Genomic DNA, 19,253 nt, shown 5'->3' with positions numbered 1-19,253 from the left:
TGCAACGAATCTAGGTGTAAGAATATCCAATCAAATAATACTTGGGTAATGATATCTGGGGAAAATAAATCCAAGGTACAAAAATTAGGGTTAAAAAAATATGCTTAGGATGGGTAAAATACCAATAACATTTTGAAAATAATAATCCGTATTATTCATGCTGTTGCTTGTAAAAAAAAAATAAACAATTTATCTGACATTTTATGAATGGTTTTTGAAAATTGCTTAATGACATATTATAAACTCAATCGCCAAAAAACCTTACATGATACAGAACTACTAACTTTCATTTGTCGCTATACTTTTTTTGGGTAAGTTTTATTCCTCAGTTATATTTTCCCCGAATATTTGACTGGATACTGCTGCACGTATTCGTGCACACTCACACGTCATTGATTTTAATAAATCCTAATCGTACAGAATAATCAGATTGTTCTATTGTAGTTAACAACGAGTATTAAAACAACTTAAAAGTCCGTATTACTGCAATTATCGAGAATATTATCAGTGTTTAGTTGTAGCATATTTAGTATATGTATTATTTTTAGAGAAATATTTGTTGTAGTAGTAATGTTAACATGCCTATATATTATAATAATACAAAGTGTATGTGTTAAGCACTTACACACAGTGTTGGGTAAATTACTTTTAAAAAACCATACAATTACATTACCCGCTACCCACTACATTAAATATATATTTTATTTAAATTACTTTTACGTCACATACAATTTTAATCAGGTCACATTACTTTATCATTTAAAATGTAGGGCGTTACAAAGGACTTCACTTACATTTTTTTTTACGATGTAAAAACACACTTAAAATTTGAAGGTAAAAAAAACTGAAAAATTATCTTTTTTAAATGAATCAAAAAAAAGTTTAAGTATAAACTTAACACCTACTCGCACCCAACTTTCCTGATCATCTTCATATATTTGTCATACACCCATACCAACTACCTATTATTAAATAATGTGGGATATAATGAGTAAGTAATAATAAGTAATAATAATAATAATAAGTCCATGGAAATTTAATTTTAAAAATAATTTTCCTACTTACCGTGGTAATTGAAATACAATTACAACTGCGTTATTAAAAACTTTATTTTCGGTAATTAAAATTTGAAAGTACCCAGCACTGCGTGTACAAAACTATTATGGTATACCGTGGTTCAAGTCGAGCCCCTTTGAACGCCAATATAATATAAAATATTATTTAAATATAATATAGCGACGTTGAACGAACAGTAGTGTTTCATAAAATATCATAATATGCTGCAGATCGTAGATATTACGTCTAATATTAGAGGCGCACGAAAAAAATAAAAATAAAATAATAAAATAACACGTGGGCATAACAACAGACTTGAGATGCACAAAATCATGTACAATTTCCGAAGGATAAAAATTTAAAAAAATAAATTTAAAAAAACAACAAAAACAACAACAACAGTATCGGCCGCCGGTACAACATTTTGGACACGTTATTTAAGTCCACTTACTCAGTGGCATGCGCAAACGGCATGCCAATGAATGTCGGGCTCAGCGTTTCGGTATACATCTCCATGCCGGTACCGCGCAGATAGTCGTTCTGCCACGTTTGTATAGCATCCGGTGCCACGACGCACCTCGTGTTCTGCTAACAGACATCGTCTAACACGCTTATTCACCACAACCGATAAATTGGGTTCAATTTTTTTTTTTTTTTTTGATTTAATATGATTAGGTTGGTTTTTAAAATAGTTGATAACACACGCACAGAAACGTACAAACACACAGGAGAAAACACCAAAAGTACTTAATAGTGTCAGTGCAGGTATAATATTATTATTATGTTATTATAACGAATACATAACTTTTATTATTTTAATAATAATGATAGGTACAGGTATGCAAGACGGAATGACGATCGCATGGTTCGAGTCCTCAGAAGTCAGAATTTAACGGGTCGAAAACATATTATTGTTGTTTTATATTATGCATATGAATCGATAAAGTGAATGGCAAACAATACACTATAATCAAAATTACAACGTTTTCTTTTCCGTTTGGTATTTCTTTAAAAAATGTTTTGTTTACATTTGGTTTCGCCTCTCTGGATGGATGTGAGCGCGTGCGCGCGACAAGAGTTAGAGAAGTGTTTTCTAATAAGCTCAAGCGTACTGGTTTAGAATGACTCACCGTTTTGAACGACCTCATGGCGAACAAATTCGCCATCATTGTGGAAAAGCCTGGTGCTAGACAACTCTGCGCAATGAAACCAAGTTTCAACTCCGCTAAGCAGATCACGTCGTCTCCTTGTTTCCAGTCCCACGACGGAATGTTGAGTAAATACGCCTGTCGGTCAAATTCAAAACACAATTTTTTTAATGGAAGCATCGACCAAACCCGATGACAGGTGCAATGCGTAAATCATAAAGATAAAAAAAAACTACCTATCCTTAATAGGACCGTGAAAATATAAACTTCGAATAAAACTGTTGTAAACCACAGTAACAATTTGTAACCTTGTTTTCAAGAAATCAAGACACAGAATTTGTTTTCTAGACCCTATCTTACTGGCCAAAACGGTTCACATATATCGCATCTATTTTCATTTGTTCGTTAGCCGAATAGGTTCCAGTTTGATCAAGAATTTGTTAGTTTATAATGATTAGATAAAATAAGTTTTCTCATCCCAATATTTTGGGTTTAAAGAAAAACAAATCTCACAAAACCGTTAGATCTCAATAGCAGCTTATACTTTAAGTGACCCGAATAATATTTAATTCAAAATAATTGTATTGTGTGGCGCATACGTACTTTGTTGTGATACTGCATGAGTTGTATAATGACCCTTATGTCGTCCGAGTAATTTTTGATAGAAATGACCCTCATTATGTTCGCAGCGTCTTCGGCGTCCGGGTCCTGGCAGTACTTGTTCGCCAACACCAGACAGGCATCAGCCTCGTGGACCTGAAACGTCATTACCGGCGTTTTACACTGATCATCTGGTTCCATGAACATATTGTATAATATTAAACAGATTAAATCAACAGCAACAACATTGTTCTCGTATATCGAATATAAAAATTACTTTTCGTTTAACTTGTGTACGTTAAACACTAAAGCTCATTTTCCAAAAAATAGTATAATAATATTATTTAATACTATGATGAGTTCAGCTACAATTATCACACACGCATGCACTAGGTTATTAATATTATATACGTACACAAATACACATACACAATACACATAAATACCATGCTGACGACAACGGACGACCATGATTGCGGTAAAATAATATGTCTACAGCACTACACGACGCGTATTATTAACATTATTATTATTATTATTATTATTATTATTATTATCATCATTATTATTATTATTATTATTATTATTATTATTATCATCATCATAATATGGTTTATAGGTAAACAATAAATATTATTAAATTTTTGACGCAATGCGTTAGTGTAGAACATGATTTTACTAAAACGTGTATGAGTGAAGAGTATAATAATATCATAATATACCGCGTGTGAGAGACAATATTTTACACTACTGTGTAACGAATACATTATTATAATATATTACCATATGTGTACAAATAATACAGCTAACTATGCGATGATTGTATGATTATATTATTATATTATAATATTATGTATATTGAATAATATAATAATATAGAATATTATAATTCAATGTTGATGAAATGAAATGATGCGTTTTATATCTGGGCAGTGAAAATGTCTTATTTTGTTGAGTACAGTATGTAAGGTAGGTAGTAAGGTTCGGTTTGTTGTTGACGGTTATCGTACATGTTTTTTTTTCTTCTCAATAGAATACAATCTATAAAAGCATGCGCCGTTAAAACGAATTTTTGAAAAACATCGTACTTATAAACAAAAACAAAAACGAAAACAAAAAATCATAAAAATCACAGTCGTTGTTTAGTGTTAAATATTATATAAACAGTTCGGTTCGTTTGATTATTTCGAGCCACTTGAGCATCGTGTAAAATGTCCGTAAGTTAATAATATATATATACATATACACTTATATACATCGATTATTGTATATATTATGTATAAATATTATGTATATATAAGTATATATGTGTACATATTTAATATTATGTAAATATTTATTTAAATCACAAAAATCCATCACCAGCGTCATACCAATCCAAAAATTGCAACCGTCATTCAATTTGTGCTAAAGCCATTTGTTTGGACATACCTTTACCCTTTGCAAATCAATAGGGTTCATTATAGAACCTTGGAAGAACTCGACAGTGGTAAAATGTCGCTTGAAAAGTCCTTCCAGTTCCAGGTCAGGTGGCTTCCTACGGTTTGGAAAATACCAAAAATAACTAAATTGAAGCACAACTAATACTGACATGTCTTCTATATATTGCACACTGTATCGTAATTATTTATAATATAATATCATATAAATCAAGTATCAACAATATAAAATCTATGGTTCAGAAATCCGTTCAAAGTATCTAACTAGTCACTAGGTGGTAAAAATAGGTACAATAATTTAATCAATAAACGGCTATATAAACGCTATATAAGTAATAACTCTTATTATTTCTTTTTTTTCGTTATGTTATAATAGCAGCTTTAAACGGGGTTTTTATGCTTTTGGCAGTTTGAACCTGCACACATATATAATATACATCTACATATATATATTATAGGGACAGTGTATCGATTTCAGAATTAACACTTCTCCAATACTAAACTACTTTCCTTTTATATATATTATATATAGGTGTAAAACAAAAAACTCATCTACCTGGTTCAAATAATAATAATAATAATAATAAAAAAAAAAAAAAACATTACCATCGTCAAGGTCTGTTCAAGTTCCCGTCCTAAGTGTTTAGTATTTGTATTTATATATAAGTATATATATATATGGGTGTATATATATAAATATATAATAAATGACAGCTAAATACATGGTTCAAAGCAAAATACATTAACTCTTTACAGTTTCAACGGCTTTGTTATAGCCTATACTAATATGTAAATACTGTTTGATCAAGAGGCTTAACAAATCTAAATGACGATATTAGTTAATGTTTGGTGTAAATAAATAAAGGAATATTATTTAAAACAAAATTTATGAATAATAATATAATATACGTATCTATATAATATATATATATATACATATATATATATAAATATTTTACATATATATACATGTATGCATATGTATTATATAGTGTACATATATTATATACGAGGTAATTTTTTAAAAGTTAAACACTAATTTTCTCAAGAATTATCAATGTTTTTGGAAATTATTTTTATTTAAATAATTAGAAGTCTACAAAACAAAATTTTTTACTTTATTTTATCATTATTATCTTTCAATATTTTCTTTTTTGGACGACTGCACATATTTTCATTTTCTTATCCCGAAACAGAATATGTATCTAAGAATTTCAATACATAAAAATTCAAATTCAAAATAGTAGTTAATTAGTTATAAGTATTTTCAGTTAAGTGGAGAAGTTGAACAACAGTTACGAGGTACCTACAGCAACATTCAACTTGTTAAAACTTTAAATACTTATAAATAATGAACAACTGGTTCAAAATTTAATTTTTAAATGTCAAAATTCTCAGAAAAAAATTGTGTTTCTCAATACGATATTAGGTACCTATGCTGTCATTCAAAGACATACAAACTTTAAATATGATAACGATAAAAAAAAGTAAAAATATAATTTTTTATCAAAAATGTTGTTTTATAATAACTTCGAATTGTGTAAAAATAAAATTCCAAATCTATTAATACAGTAGTGTTAGACTTTAAGAAAATCAACTTATATATAATATAATACCAATACACAATATATTATTATAATCTATCTCTAGAACTAATAAGAATTGTTTCTATTTCGTATCAGACTACATGTAGCTGTTATAATAATAATAATAATATTGATCTATGTATGGAAACTGAGCACAAATCGATAAGAAAAAACGTCGACAGTAAGAATCAGGATGAGAGTGGGTATTTACCTTCACCCTCTCTAGATCTACTGCGTTCATCATTGTACCCTGAAAAAACTCGACAGTGGTGTAGTGACGTTTGAGCAGCCCTTCCAATTCTAAATCTGGCTCTTTTCTGCAAATTACACACAACGTCGTACCTAATTTTTCGACTTAAAAACGTTTATATAGGTATATATTATAATGAAATACATATACATGATCATATAGTTCGGCAGTAAAGATCTAAAACGTGATTTCAACAGATATATTAATTGCGTCTAGTATTTTTTAACCATCGTTCATTATTGATTATTTATTACTTTGTCATAAAAGTTATTTTAAATAAATACATTATTATATTGAACTGTTTTGTCGTACCTGTGTAAGAATACCACTTCCACGTCTACGTCCTCTCTGTCTTCGTGTAAAAAATCTTTCAAAAAATGCGACACTGACTCGTAGGTAATGTGTCCGCAAACGACGATGTGCCTGTTTTTGTGGGAATAAAAACATATTAATGTATATATTTACATAATTCTAAGGTAAATTATAATAGTTATAATAAAAACTGATCAAAATAAAAATAAAATTGAAAAATATTGTATATGCACCGACGAGGGGCACTACGGTCAAACCCTAATAAAACAGTCAGGATGAGACTACGTAATAATATTATGTATGTAAGCATGATGATTGCTCGGGTGAAGTGCATTTTTGAAAAATAATCAATTAAAACAGGAAATAACAGGAAATAACTAAATCAAAAAGTACGAGTTTGTTAAATGTATATATAAATGTATCATGTGTTGTGTGATCGCTACGTTCAGTAGGGTTCACACAGCGTTTGAAAACAAATTAATAATATTATAGTAAATAATATGTCAAACTGCTTTAACACGGTTACATTTGTTTATGTAATTTCTGCCTAAAAATATAAATAAAGATATAAACAATAAAGTTATTGATACATTAATGTTTACTATTTTGCCATCGGTATAGTCACTACGGATTTAAGCGTGTTTACTGAATATGTTCAAGCTACATAATAATAATAATATAATAGTTTATATATTACAATCAGTGATATTTACATTAATATTAATATCTTTGGTCTAAAAATAGGGTTCAGGCAAAATTAATATTGTTACGTGCAGTTATTTATAAACAACAACAAAAATTAATATACATATACATATTATTATATGTATACGTTTTTTCTTCAAATTTAACCTATTCATTTGCGAATTTGTGTTAATTATGACGTTTCAGCCACACAACAGTTGAATTACATTTAATTTAGCAACTCGGCACGGTAGCTAAAGTTGCAAGGTAATCCGTAATCAGTGTATGCATCGTACTTGGATCGTACAACATCCTTATCAGGTACTATCCGTGTACTATACGTGGATAATGTAAAACGATCATGTATCATATTAAATATAAATAATATCATGTTGTGATGACAAAGAAGAAAATTATTTTAGAATATAGAAAAACGTGCTTTAGTTTAATTGACGCTGAATATCGTAGGCCTATAAATCCGTAGAAAAATATTGTTCAAAGCTTGAAGCTTATTAAAAATAAAAAAAATAAAAAAAAATAAAGTACTTAATATTATATAAAGGTGTATAAATGCTAATAATATATATATATATATGTATGGTATGTAAAATATTACCTCCTTCCACGTTCATTCTTCAGGGTTCCTCCATATTTTGGTCTAGTTCCGATCAGGTCAATTATCTCGGGTATACAACTCGCAAAAATCGCCTAAGGAACCCCAAATCATTCAAGGATAGTTCAAAATTTCAAGAAACATACATGAGAAAATTGCGCCACGTTATAATTATTATTAGAACGTATATTATTATCACATAAGAACCTATTCGATTTTTATTTTTGTGGTGTTTGTGTGAATGTTTACATTCGCCTGTGCTAGTGTATATATTATTATGTATTTATGTGTATATATAAGAATATGTGTCAGTGTGTGTGTGTAATTTTTGTGATTTTTGACAGCATTAGACGAGTGCACGATGACAGTCAGACGCACACTGAACGAAATGAGAACGGTTAATCGGAAGCATTCGGGTAGGATCGTTAATGTTCCGTTCAGTATGCATCTGTTAGTACCAAAATAAAGCCCGTATTTTATAATTATATTTTAATTTGTTTTTAATTTTTCTTTTTTTTTTTTGAGATCATATTGTCAGTTTTTACCGCCAATAATAATACCCTACAATTATTGTATTTTCGAAATTAAAAAACAAAAATAATAAAAAAAACGTACATTTAAAAAATAATTTTAATTAATTTATTTAAGGAATAAAATACCTAAAGAGAGCACACCTAAAGAAACGTGGCTTGTTAGCGATCAGCAGTAACACTTTGTTAGGTATTTACGTAAAAACAACTATAATACATCGTAATTTGAAATTATTTCTATACATTTTGATATAATTTCAATAAATTCACGCTTTCAAAACCTTACGAAATATTTTAGTCTTGTTAAAAAAACGGTTACATTCCAAAAAAAATTATTCATGCTTTATTATTATTTATTTTTTGTAATAGCTATTCTATCCTAGTTTTTGGTTAAATCATGTGAGTGTATAATTATTATTGTTATGATTCATTCGGAAATCTACCAACGAGCCAATGTTTCTTGGTGTACAAACAAAATAAAATGCAAAAAACAAAATATGAAACACACAACAACTCATAATAATGCACCTGCTATTTTAACATTTTGAGTTTGAAATAATAATAATAATAAAAATAATAAAATAAAAATAAAAAATAATAAAAAAATAATAAAAAATAAAACTGTGTGGCGGAAAAAACTGTTATCTCATTTTAGGCACCTTACTTTTGTCAGCGTCTTAAAAATACGAAATAAAATATAAAAAATTTAACTACCTTTATTGTTACTAGTAAAGCACCATTGCCCCTGTTTTTCTTTTAAAATCTATCTAGTTATCAAAATGTTTACTATTTTTTTTTTCATGACGAAAATAAAATATTTTAAAAATATATATCCGCGCCGAGTTGTTTAAAAACAAAATATAAACTTTCATTTTAATTTTCAAGTATCCAAAAAAATATTACAAAAATAATAATAAATAAATAAATAAATAAATAATTAGATAAATAAAATATATATGGTTAGATATTTTCTACATTTTTTCATGGCACGTAATATTCGAAAAAAATTAGATAATAATGCTTAAAAAAACAAAAATGTTATTCATGAGGAAAAGTAATATCCTATGACAATAATATATTGATATTATGTATATTATGTTTTTATTACTGACAAAACTAATGAAGCTATTAAGTGCGAATTCTACATGTATTGGGTTTGCAAAAAAATAGAAAATAAATAAATAATAATAATAATAATAATAATAATATAATAACGAATCTAACATCTAAATTTTAGATATTGTTTACTATATATATATATTCTAAGCTATTTTTTTTTTGACTATGTTAGGGAATATTTTGTTCATGCCACCAAGATAACTGATTTGGCTACGATGGTAGATGTCGCGTGATGTTTATGTGACAATGTATTTTCACGGCCTGGCTGAACAACAAACTAATATTATATTTTTAGCTTGAATCTCATATACACGTGACGATTTCACCTACGAGAACACAGATCAACATCTGTTTTTAAGTTTGGCCCTCAGAAAATCACATTTTATTCCGAAACGACCGTTACGACCGTGGCACGGCGGCAGCCGTTTCGGAAAATCCTTACCGCGCGTTTTACTATAATAATAGTAATAATAATTATCATAATAATAATAATACTAAGTATAATAGTTTTAGTAATAGTAATAGTGTTAGTAATAATAATAATAAAAATAGTTATTGTATAACAATAACATTTAATTAGCATTATTGTATTATCCACAGACCACGGAAATAATAAACGAATTTCCACAGGTTTAATTAATTTGGTCGTATATTTATTTTATATATTGCAAATAAAAACAACAATAATAGAAATCAAATAATAACAATTCGCATGGGTCGATTGTTTTATTGTTGTAGCAATTATTATTGTTGTAATCGTTTTAAAATACATAAAGCACGCTCCCGAATATTTAGTAAAGGTATACACACCATAATAATATTATTGTCAAACCGTTACACCCGATAGAGGGCGTTATTTTGGCATCGTAAATGGAAACACCCTACCGAGCCCTAGTTTTTTACACGATTGTCGTTAAAAAAAAATATATAAAATAAAACAAAAAAATACTTGTCCATTTAATTCGTATCGCAGAAATACTCCGTGAAAATACATTGTTTCCATTTTGCGTTATACTTCAAATTTAAAAAATGTATGTATATATATGTATAAAATTATAATATATAATGTAGCGTTAAGCGAACAAAATGCAATCTAATCGATCGTGAAAGACTAAAGGAAAATATTATTAACCCCATCGAAGCGTATAACAAATGCGGTCCGAGTTATTTCAGAAGATTACTTTTTTTTTGTAAATAACAAATTAAAAATAAATATATACTATAATATATAATATATATTTATATATTATATAAAATATATGTAATGTACGAAATACGAAAAAAAAAATAATAGTTCATTGGCGATTCTTGCCTTCGCCTTTCTCGCTTGTACTCCCCACCATATCGCTTCCTGTTGCCAGCGAGCTCGGTGATTTCGGGTATCCAGCTTGCCATCACAGCCTATCACCGTTCGGTTAACAATACAATATTAACATAATATTAAAAAAAACCCCAAACAAAAATAAAAACAAAACAAAACAAAAACCAACAAAAAGAGAAAAAAAAATAATAATAATAAAAAAAAACACTATATAACAAATCGTGTACATTTTTCTAAGATCGTGTGTGTGAGTGTATTTTATTATTTTTTTTTTTGCCCGTGGTCCATCCGATTACGTCAAAAACGAGGAATCATAATATTATCATCTATCGACTTGACCGATGTATTAATATGATATTATTATTGTAACAATCGTGCAGTCGACGTGATCGACGAAACAACGCGTTGACCGTCGTTCGGCGGATCGTATCGTCAGCGCCCCACGAAAAAAGTCATTAATATCTTTTAAACACGGTCGTGTTAAGTCTTTTGGCCCGTTCACGTCGTCAGACGATGTAGAATTTTGAGACACATGGAGAGAAAGCGAGAGACAGAAACAGAGAAGCCGAGAGGGAGATGGAGAATAATGGATTGGCGAAGAAATAAAGAAGATTATTTCCGACGTAACCGAAAGAACCGATTAATTATTATTATGCGTGTACATGGTAAGTATTGTATCGGCTAAACGTCAGGTCTACAACTAGTATAATAATATAGTATAGTATATAGCCAAATAACCATAAAACATTTAACATGAAAACGACATTGCAATCATTCATCAGTGACGCGCCGAAGACGTTTTGTCGTCGGTGTCGCCCCGGCTGTGGTACGGCGACCGCAGCAAACCCGGTGACCCATTTTTTTCTTTTTTTTTTTATAAAAGTTTAAAAGGTTAATCGCACGTGGAGTTATACAATAATATATTTAAACTTTGTTTGTTGCGTAAACAGACATAAAATTAATATATGATATAAATTATGATGTTATTGTTGTATAGGTAGAATATATTATATACCTAAAATTCGCGGTGTACATAAAAAACATTTTAATTGTATTAGCGTAGTTAGCATTCTATTAGTGCATCTCTACTTAGTAACCTATATTTCGTGAAAACTCATAGTTGGTACTTAGTTCATTTTGTATTACACACAAAACAATATTATGTGATAGCTGATAATCAAATCTTATTTGTGTATTAAAAAAATTATAATATATAATAACATAATAAATACATTTAAAAAATAAAGTTAACGACTCCAAATAATATATTATTACACTGCTCGTTGAAAGCAATATTAACAAGGTATTTGTTGGTAATACGATTTTGTTTTTGTGTTTATGTTCAATTATCAAAGTCACTTTGGAAAACGTGATTCTGATGATCTATACCTAGTACCTACACAGAGTAAAAGGTCATTGATGGCTATTATATTATTGTATAGTTATTGCATCAATAATTGCATTTAATTGTTTCTAACTATATATTAATTATTTACATTATAGCTGTACATTTCTAAAATCAAATCACACCAATGATAATAATTTAATAAAGATTCCCATTACAATTATATGATGTGTTACCTTTTATTGTATATTAGTCCACATTTTGTGTTATTACCTTAATGTTTTATGACCTTCGTATTTAACTATATATATGGTTCAAATACAGGGTTAATGCAGCAGACAAAAATCATATGGTGAGATAGAAAAATAAAATAAACAGGGCATAACCAAGAGTAAGAAAAAATTATAACATAAAATAAATTACATGCAAACAAAGGTTTTTTCATTATATTAATTGTATATGCAGAAAATGCAGGTCAATAGAAAATAATAAAAACGTCAAGAATAGTTATAATAATAATTATAATATTTTCAGTTAGTTAAGAAAAAAAATGAAACAAAAAACATGTTTAAAAAAACGGTCTTCTTTAAAAATGTAGGTCATTAGCAAACGCATGATGAAATTAAAAATAAAAATCATATAAAAAAAATCATCTAAATAGGTGGCAGACAAAATTAAAAAAATTTAATATGATATTATTATGGTTTCCATTTTACGTGTTTATATTGTATATACCTCTTTCCATGTTCATGTCTGAACTCTCCACCATACTTTGATCTAGTTCCTACGAGTTCTATAATTTCTGGTATGCTACTAGCAAATATTGCCTAAGTGATAATAAAACAAAATAGATATAAAAAAAATAAAATAATAATGAATGTATTTGTATTATAACAATAAATAATGTTAAAATTTGTAGTTTTCAATAATATATAAAATCTATATCATGATTAATAATGACAATAATGTACAAACTCGCCAAGCACACTAATATGCAATAATAAAAATATAATATATTCAACAACCATTGTATAACAACGACGTCATCGATTTAATATAAGTTATTATAGTAAGTATACTAATTATTGTGATGTACAATAATAACTTATTGTGAGTAAATATAATTAGTTATTACTTATAAGTTATAATATTATCCAGAACACTTATGAAAATTCTATATAAATAACGTATGCACGCACACAAACACGTAAGTGTACGACGCGCCACCCACGTGTGTGTGTGTGTGTGTTATAAATTTATAATATAATATATTTTATTACATATTATTATATTGTATTGTGGGTTTTTGTGGATGAATAACAAAAAATCGTCATTGAACCCTCCTAAATTATATCGTTCTACTATAATATAATAACAATAAAAATATGATCGAACAAATTCCATGCATTATTGTAATAATAATAATAATATGTAACATAGGAAAGTTATATTATTTCGTCAACTGCAATCGTGTTCTGCAATAAATGTAATCAAAAATAATTGATTCAGCGCGCCATAACCGCCCTCGGTATTATAAATGACCCCGCAGTCCATGCAAATCCAAAGCTTAACAGCGAGTATAAATTTAAACGAATATTATTGTGTAGCGAAATAGTTTAACGATATATGTTCAATAAGCTGCCAAGCATTTTAGCGGTTACCTTGACATGTCAATGTATATATTATATATATAACAACAATACAAAGCACCCAAAAAAAGAAAATGCCTCAAGTATATTATGTAAACGAAGCAAAACTATGTTAATAAAAAAAAAATACATATACATATTATTATGTATAGGTAATAAACTATGATTTAATATATTAAGTTTATTGGTCTGCATTATGAGCTATAATAACTATAGTGGATATTTGTATAGTGAAATTATTAATAATAATAATAATAATAAAAATAAAATAGTGTATGACCTTTTACTCCAATTTGTCTCTCAGAGGAGAATACCGTACGGGTGGGGAGGGTTAAACTGGAGCTTTTGTTGATGCTCATACTTTGTAATGCTAATGTGTGTGTAAAAAAAAATTAACAGCCAGCTTTTTTAGAGCTTTTAAAAAAAAAATAGTAATAATAAATCTAACTAAAAAATACGTGTATTATAGCGTTTTACCTGCTGAAAGCTTCTGCCACACAAAGATTATTCAATTATTCTTAGTTTAATAGTAAATCTTTGAGTATAAGTAAATATTATATGATTTTGTATTTAGCGCAAAGTAAAAATAAAATATATTTTTCACATATTTTTTTCTTATGATTGTAATGTATTATTTAGTGTGCGTAAAAATTCCATAACATACTGTTTAGTGATTTATAAAATAAAATGCATACATTTGTTTGTTGTATTTTTTTTTATTATTATCAATGCTAAATTCGAATATTATTTAAGCGAACTTAGACGAACAGCACTCATGCACCGCCAAAACATATAATAAGTAACAACGGTAGATAGTATTATAATTGTTTTTTTTTTAAAATTATTGTTGTTTAATTTTTTGGTACCTTTTATTTAATTATATCGTATATTTTATACTATTATTCGCAAATATTACGATATTATCGTCCCCGATTGTGCAGTATCCGATTGATTTAACCAAAGAATAACAACCTATTATATATATATAAATACATATATATATATATTATACGTCCCTATATTCACGTGGCACGTGACATTATATTTTACGTGATTCTACTATTACATTTATTTAACACTTAATGTAAACAAGAGGCAAAATATAAGAAATTAAAATATAATGTAATTAAAAAAGAAACATATCACTTACGAGGCCGACGAGTAGGAAAAATACTAGAAAAGTTCTGCCCAAAATAGTCTGGCAAAACACATCTCCGTATCCAACAGTAGACATGGTTACAATCAAAAAGTACACACAAGTCCAGTATGATAACCGTTGCTGGTTTTGGAACTCAAATGGATCTCCCGAGTTTTCCAGCTAAAATTTTCCAAATACCAATGTCCGTTTAGTAACAATTTTTGGGACCAAGGTCGTATCTAAGAAGTTGTTTGATATAGTGTGAGTCCAATCGCGCATTCACCATTTTTAGTATCGTAATCTAACTATATTTTTGTAAGTAAACCCACAATTCTCATAGATAAAATTCACATAAATTTGGCAATTTAAATTGGTAAATAATTTAAATTAAAAAAACTAACACACACACACCACATGTTATTCATTATTATTGTGTTATTCCAATTATTTTACTTCGTTCGAAACTTTATTTTTTTATGTGGGTGTAATAAATATACTATGAAAAAAATTGGCAATGAGATAATTATAATATATAGTGTCTAAACATCACAACACTCTTCTAAGATACGACCTTTATTTGACGTTTATTTCATAGGAAATTCTAACGTTGGACAATAGATAGACAATTTTGATGTAGCTTTCTCGGTGACTTTTAAGGGGTGATTAATTATTTTCACAATCAGAAAAAAATACATATAAATTAATTAAATGCAGTTTGAGTAGGTAGTACTTACGAGATGGATGATTCCGGCGGCGGTCAACCACACGGATATAAAAATAGACACGAGTTGAGCAAGTCGAATTGAACTCGACGTTTTTAGAATGTTTAAATATTGCAAAATATCAGGCACTGTCATTAGGCGCAGAGCTCGGAGGAACCTCAGACCTAGAAAAAAAGGAGCAAATCTAGTGTATTTCGAAGGTTAGAACGATAACATTAAATCATACATCTTTCTGATCTAATAGGGTAATAAGGTAATTCGACGGTATGGTTTGTTACTATCGTTTTTCTTAAACATCTGATTGCACTTACCGATCCAAGTTCGACCCAAGTATATCGAAAGAAACGACGGTGGAATCGTAAAGTAGTCTACAAACGAGTACATTTCTAACATAAACCATAACTTATCACTGGCGGCTATAAACTATAAACAAAATAGAATACATTTTTTAAATCCAAAGATAAATATTATTAAAATTGTGTAAATATAGTTACCATGATAATAAGTATAGCTTAATAATAATTGATGGTAAACCCGATATAGTGTTTTAATGTAATATTTATTTAGTATTTAATAACTTTAGTATGCTGTTTATACAAATTGTAATGCATTGTACTTTTCGGTCTGCAATTAAGTTGTAAATTACTGTGAATTTGATGCATAATCAGTAATCACTTTTATTATCGCTATTCACTAGTCCATAATAGACCAGAAAAGTCGATAACTTTTCTCCAGAACGAAAATATTCTTAATACAACTTATAAACTCTCATCAGCATGATATTTAAATTTGTACTCATTTAAAGAATTTTCTATTACACAATGCATGAAGAACAAATTATATTATGCAAATTATTTAAATTTTACAACAGTCATAAAAGCAAAAACAGGAAATTGCATTGTAATAATTTTTACTATCGTTCAAGATAATATCAATTTAGTTTTTTTTGCTCATTTTCGCATTTATTTATGTAAATTTTTCAATTATTCTAGAACGTTGATGTGACTATAAAAAAAATGCATCCCTATTTGTAAATGCTATTTCACAGTATATTTTATGTAATCATCCTAAATAATGATTACATATTTACATTTAATATTGTTTTTAAATATCTGCGGACAACAAGTTATCTCCTAGTATTATAAAATATAGCAATAAGGGGCCCATTGGGACTACCGGATTCTAAGAAACATTTTATAGGCAATATAATAATATGCATTCTGCCGTCAACCATGTCATTGTATTAGTCGTAAATCATCATTAGTGTGAGTTATGCATTCGGGTGAAGTAAATGTTTAGGTTACGATTCTAGGCACTCGCGCGCATAATAATTTTTCTTAGTATGTCAACTTACCATTTGACGAATAAATAAAAATGTTTAATTAATTTCAACAAACTTTATTGGGCTATAATATACTCCAAAGGTATGCTTAGCTTCTATGGTAGTTCTTAAAAAAATTCATTTGAATTCTCCATACTAGTTAGTAGTTACAAGAGAGTAAGGGACGATTGACGCACACTTCAAAATTATCGAGGTGAAAATTCTTTACTGAGGTACAGCAGGTACGCCAAAAATGTAGCGTCGCGTTAGGGTCTGAGCGTCTCATTCCGTTATTTTTCCATGAAAACGATATCGTGGAAAAGAAAAGAAAAGAAAAGAAAAGAAAAGAATTTTTATTTAATATTTATAATTATTATTTTGTTTTCAACTGTTGTACTCTTGTACCGATAGAAAGCATTGTAGGTATCAATCATAGAGTAAAATATGGTAGCGACAAACATATTATAAGATATTATTAACTAATTTTATTCCTTAAGCCGGATTCACAGCTACATCGTGTGTCGTGTCGTGCGAGGGCGTGGTAACTATATGGTTAAACTGGTAATCATATTGGTTTAAAAGTCGAGCTGTTGTCAATTCTTGGTATACTCGGTTGCAACTTGGTTATTACACGATACCAAAAAGTAACGTCCTATCACAATGAGATTCGATCAACACTACACGACACACGACGTAGCAGTGAATGCACCTTTATACTATTTCGAAAAAAGACAGGCTGTCCTGTGTTTGCAATCAACACTCAAAGTCACAACATGCTAGTTTTTTAACTAATTAAATAACATGTTAAGTTCAATTTTCTTTTTAGCTTCTTAACCAAATTCTTTCTAATAAAAAAAAATGTTACTCGAACATCGTATAAATGTTATGGAGAATTTTAATATATTTCCAGCATTAAAATCGGAATAGTCGTTGTTTCGTACAGTTATAATTGGAAATTAGAATGAGTGGTCATAAAAAAAAAATATGCTAGTCGCAAGCCCCTCCAAAGATAAATATACAATTATTAAACATTAATTAAGAACAAAAATACTTACTCTTATAAAATAGTAAACCATAAAAAAAATATTGAACGCTAAATCTACTTGTTGAGTAACATTGTGACTCCACTTTTGGCATCGTTCAACCTCCTCGCTGGAAAAAAACCGGTATTTAAATGAATGGTTCTTTGGAAACTGCTATGAGTGCATTACAACTTGTGTTTTTCAACTTACTTGGAGGCGTCGATAAAATATATAATTAGAGATGCTATACTTAAAATGAACACAAGCACCACCTGAAAAAAAAATATGATACATTAATGAGAAGTCTATTAGTACGAAATAATTATACATTATTACTGCTGATTTCTGGCCCGTGTATAACACTCGAGTCTCGAGCCCATTTTATTTTAATTGGATTATCCAAACGGGTGTTTTATCAGTAAACGTAATATTGTAATATTTATTAAAATTAAAATACATAGTGAAAACTAAATTTGTAGAACGGAACTTTGTTCGATACACAATATGTAAATTAGTTGGATCCAATTTCCGGCACCGGGTGGGCGATTAAATAGAAAATCGAGTGAGAAATTTAAAATGTATGCTTATACAATTTTGTTACTGGATTCGCGTTGTAATTTCCTACATTATTTTGATAGCGATGATATGAAATTCGGCCGACCTCCGCTTGATTTGGGCCCAAAGTCAATATTAGATTTTAGTAATCCGATTCAAAAGACGCGTTCAAGGTCGACGTCCAAAGCGTCATATTGTGTCGTAAGTATACTATAGTATATAAGTGCATTCAATTTAGCTGGCCGACGGTGTGTTAAACGAATCGTGAAAAAATTTTTCCTGAAATTTACAGTATATATAGTTCAGGGAGAAACGAAACGAAACGAACCAACATTTGCAAGCGACGCGATCACGACGGGAGCGGGTGGTTCAAATTTTCTCAAAAAAAAGACACATCGACTGACGATTAGGTGTTTTTTGACTTGTCCCCGCTATCGAGCTAAACAGGTGAGATTTGTTGGTTTCGTACGCGGACAAATTACTGTTAAACGTAATTGCTATAGTTTTGTAATATACGAGTACGACGGTATGGTCACCGTCATCGTCCATCACAGTGTCGAGAGTTTTATATTTGTCGTCGTGTTTTTTTGGTGTCGTCAGCGACGAAAAGACATCGAAGGGCTCGTTATAGACAAACGACATCTGGCCGGAAAAACAAACAAACAAACGAGCGAACTCACATTCGGCCGGTCAAAGACTATTATACGCGTCTAATTCCAGGGGATGACGCATCATCGCTGCGAAACACGCCTCGTCGTCGGACCGTAAACATAAAAAAGTATAGGCGCCGAACGGAAATCCGATTTTTTTAGTCCTTCGAGAAAATCTGTACGTATATTATGT

The 19,253-nt window shown here is 29.1% G+C and overlaps 1 protein-coding gene across 6 annotated transcripts in view; it reads right to left on the bottom strand.

Moving 5' to 3' along the window:
* LOC111038322 (calcium-activated potassium channel slowpoke) overlaps positions 1-19,253 on the bottom strand; it is a 71,002-nt gene that overhangs the window by 29,268 nt on the left and 22,481 nt on the right. For 3 of the 6 annotated variants that reach the window (XM_022321361.1, XM_022321357.1, XM_022321358.1), the window contains exons 2-11: positions 18,066-18,127; positions 17,889-17,985; positions 15,824-15,935; positions 15,525-15,676; positions 14,803-14,970; positions 7,692-7,783; positions 6,392-6,502; positions 6,041-6,146; positions 2,808-2,960; positions 2,187-2,342 (exon numbers count right to left, since the gene is read on the bottom strand). In XM_022321361.1, coding sequence (XP_022177053.1) covers positions 2,187-2,342; positions 2,808-2,960; positions 6,041-6,146; positions 6,392-6,502; positions 7,692-7,783; positions 14,803-14,970; positions 15,525-15,676; positions 15,824-15,935; positions 17,889-17,985; positions 18,066-18,127 — 1,209 coding nt within the window. Of the gene's footprint in view, positions 1-1,507; positions 1,642-2,186; positions 2,343-2,807; positions 2,961-4,235; positions 4,342-6,040; positions 6,147-6,391; positions 6,503-7,691; positions 7,784-12,738; positions 12,831-14,802; positions 14,971-15,524; positions 15,677-15,823; positions 15,936-17,888; positions 17,986-18,065; positions 18,128-19,253 lie in introns of all 6 variants that reach the window. The other 3 variants (XM_022321360.1, XM_022321362.1, XM_022321359.1) reach the window with 3 other exon arrangements.

The sequence above is a fragment of the Myzus persicae genome, unplaced genomic scaffold (assembly GCF_001856785.1).
Source record: "Myzus persicae strain clone G006 unplaced genomic scaffold, MPER_G0061.0, whole genome shotgun sequence".
Lineage (NCBI taxonomy): Eukaryota > Metazoa > Arthropoda > Insecta > Hemiptera > Aphididae > Myzus > Myzus persicae.
This window is presented reverse-complemented; position numbering and strand designations above follow the sequence as displayed.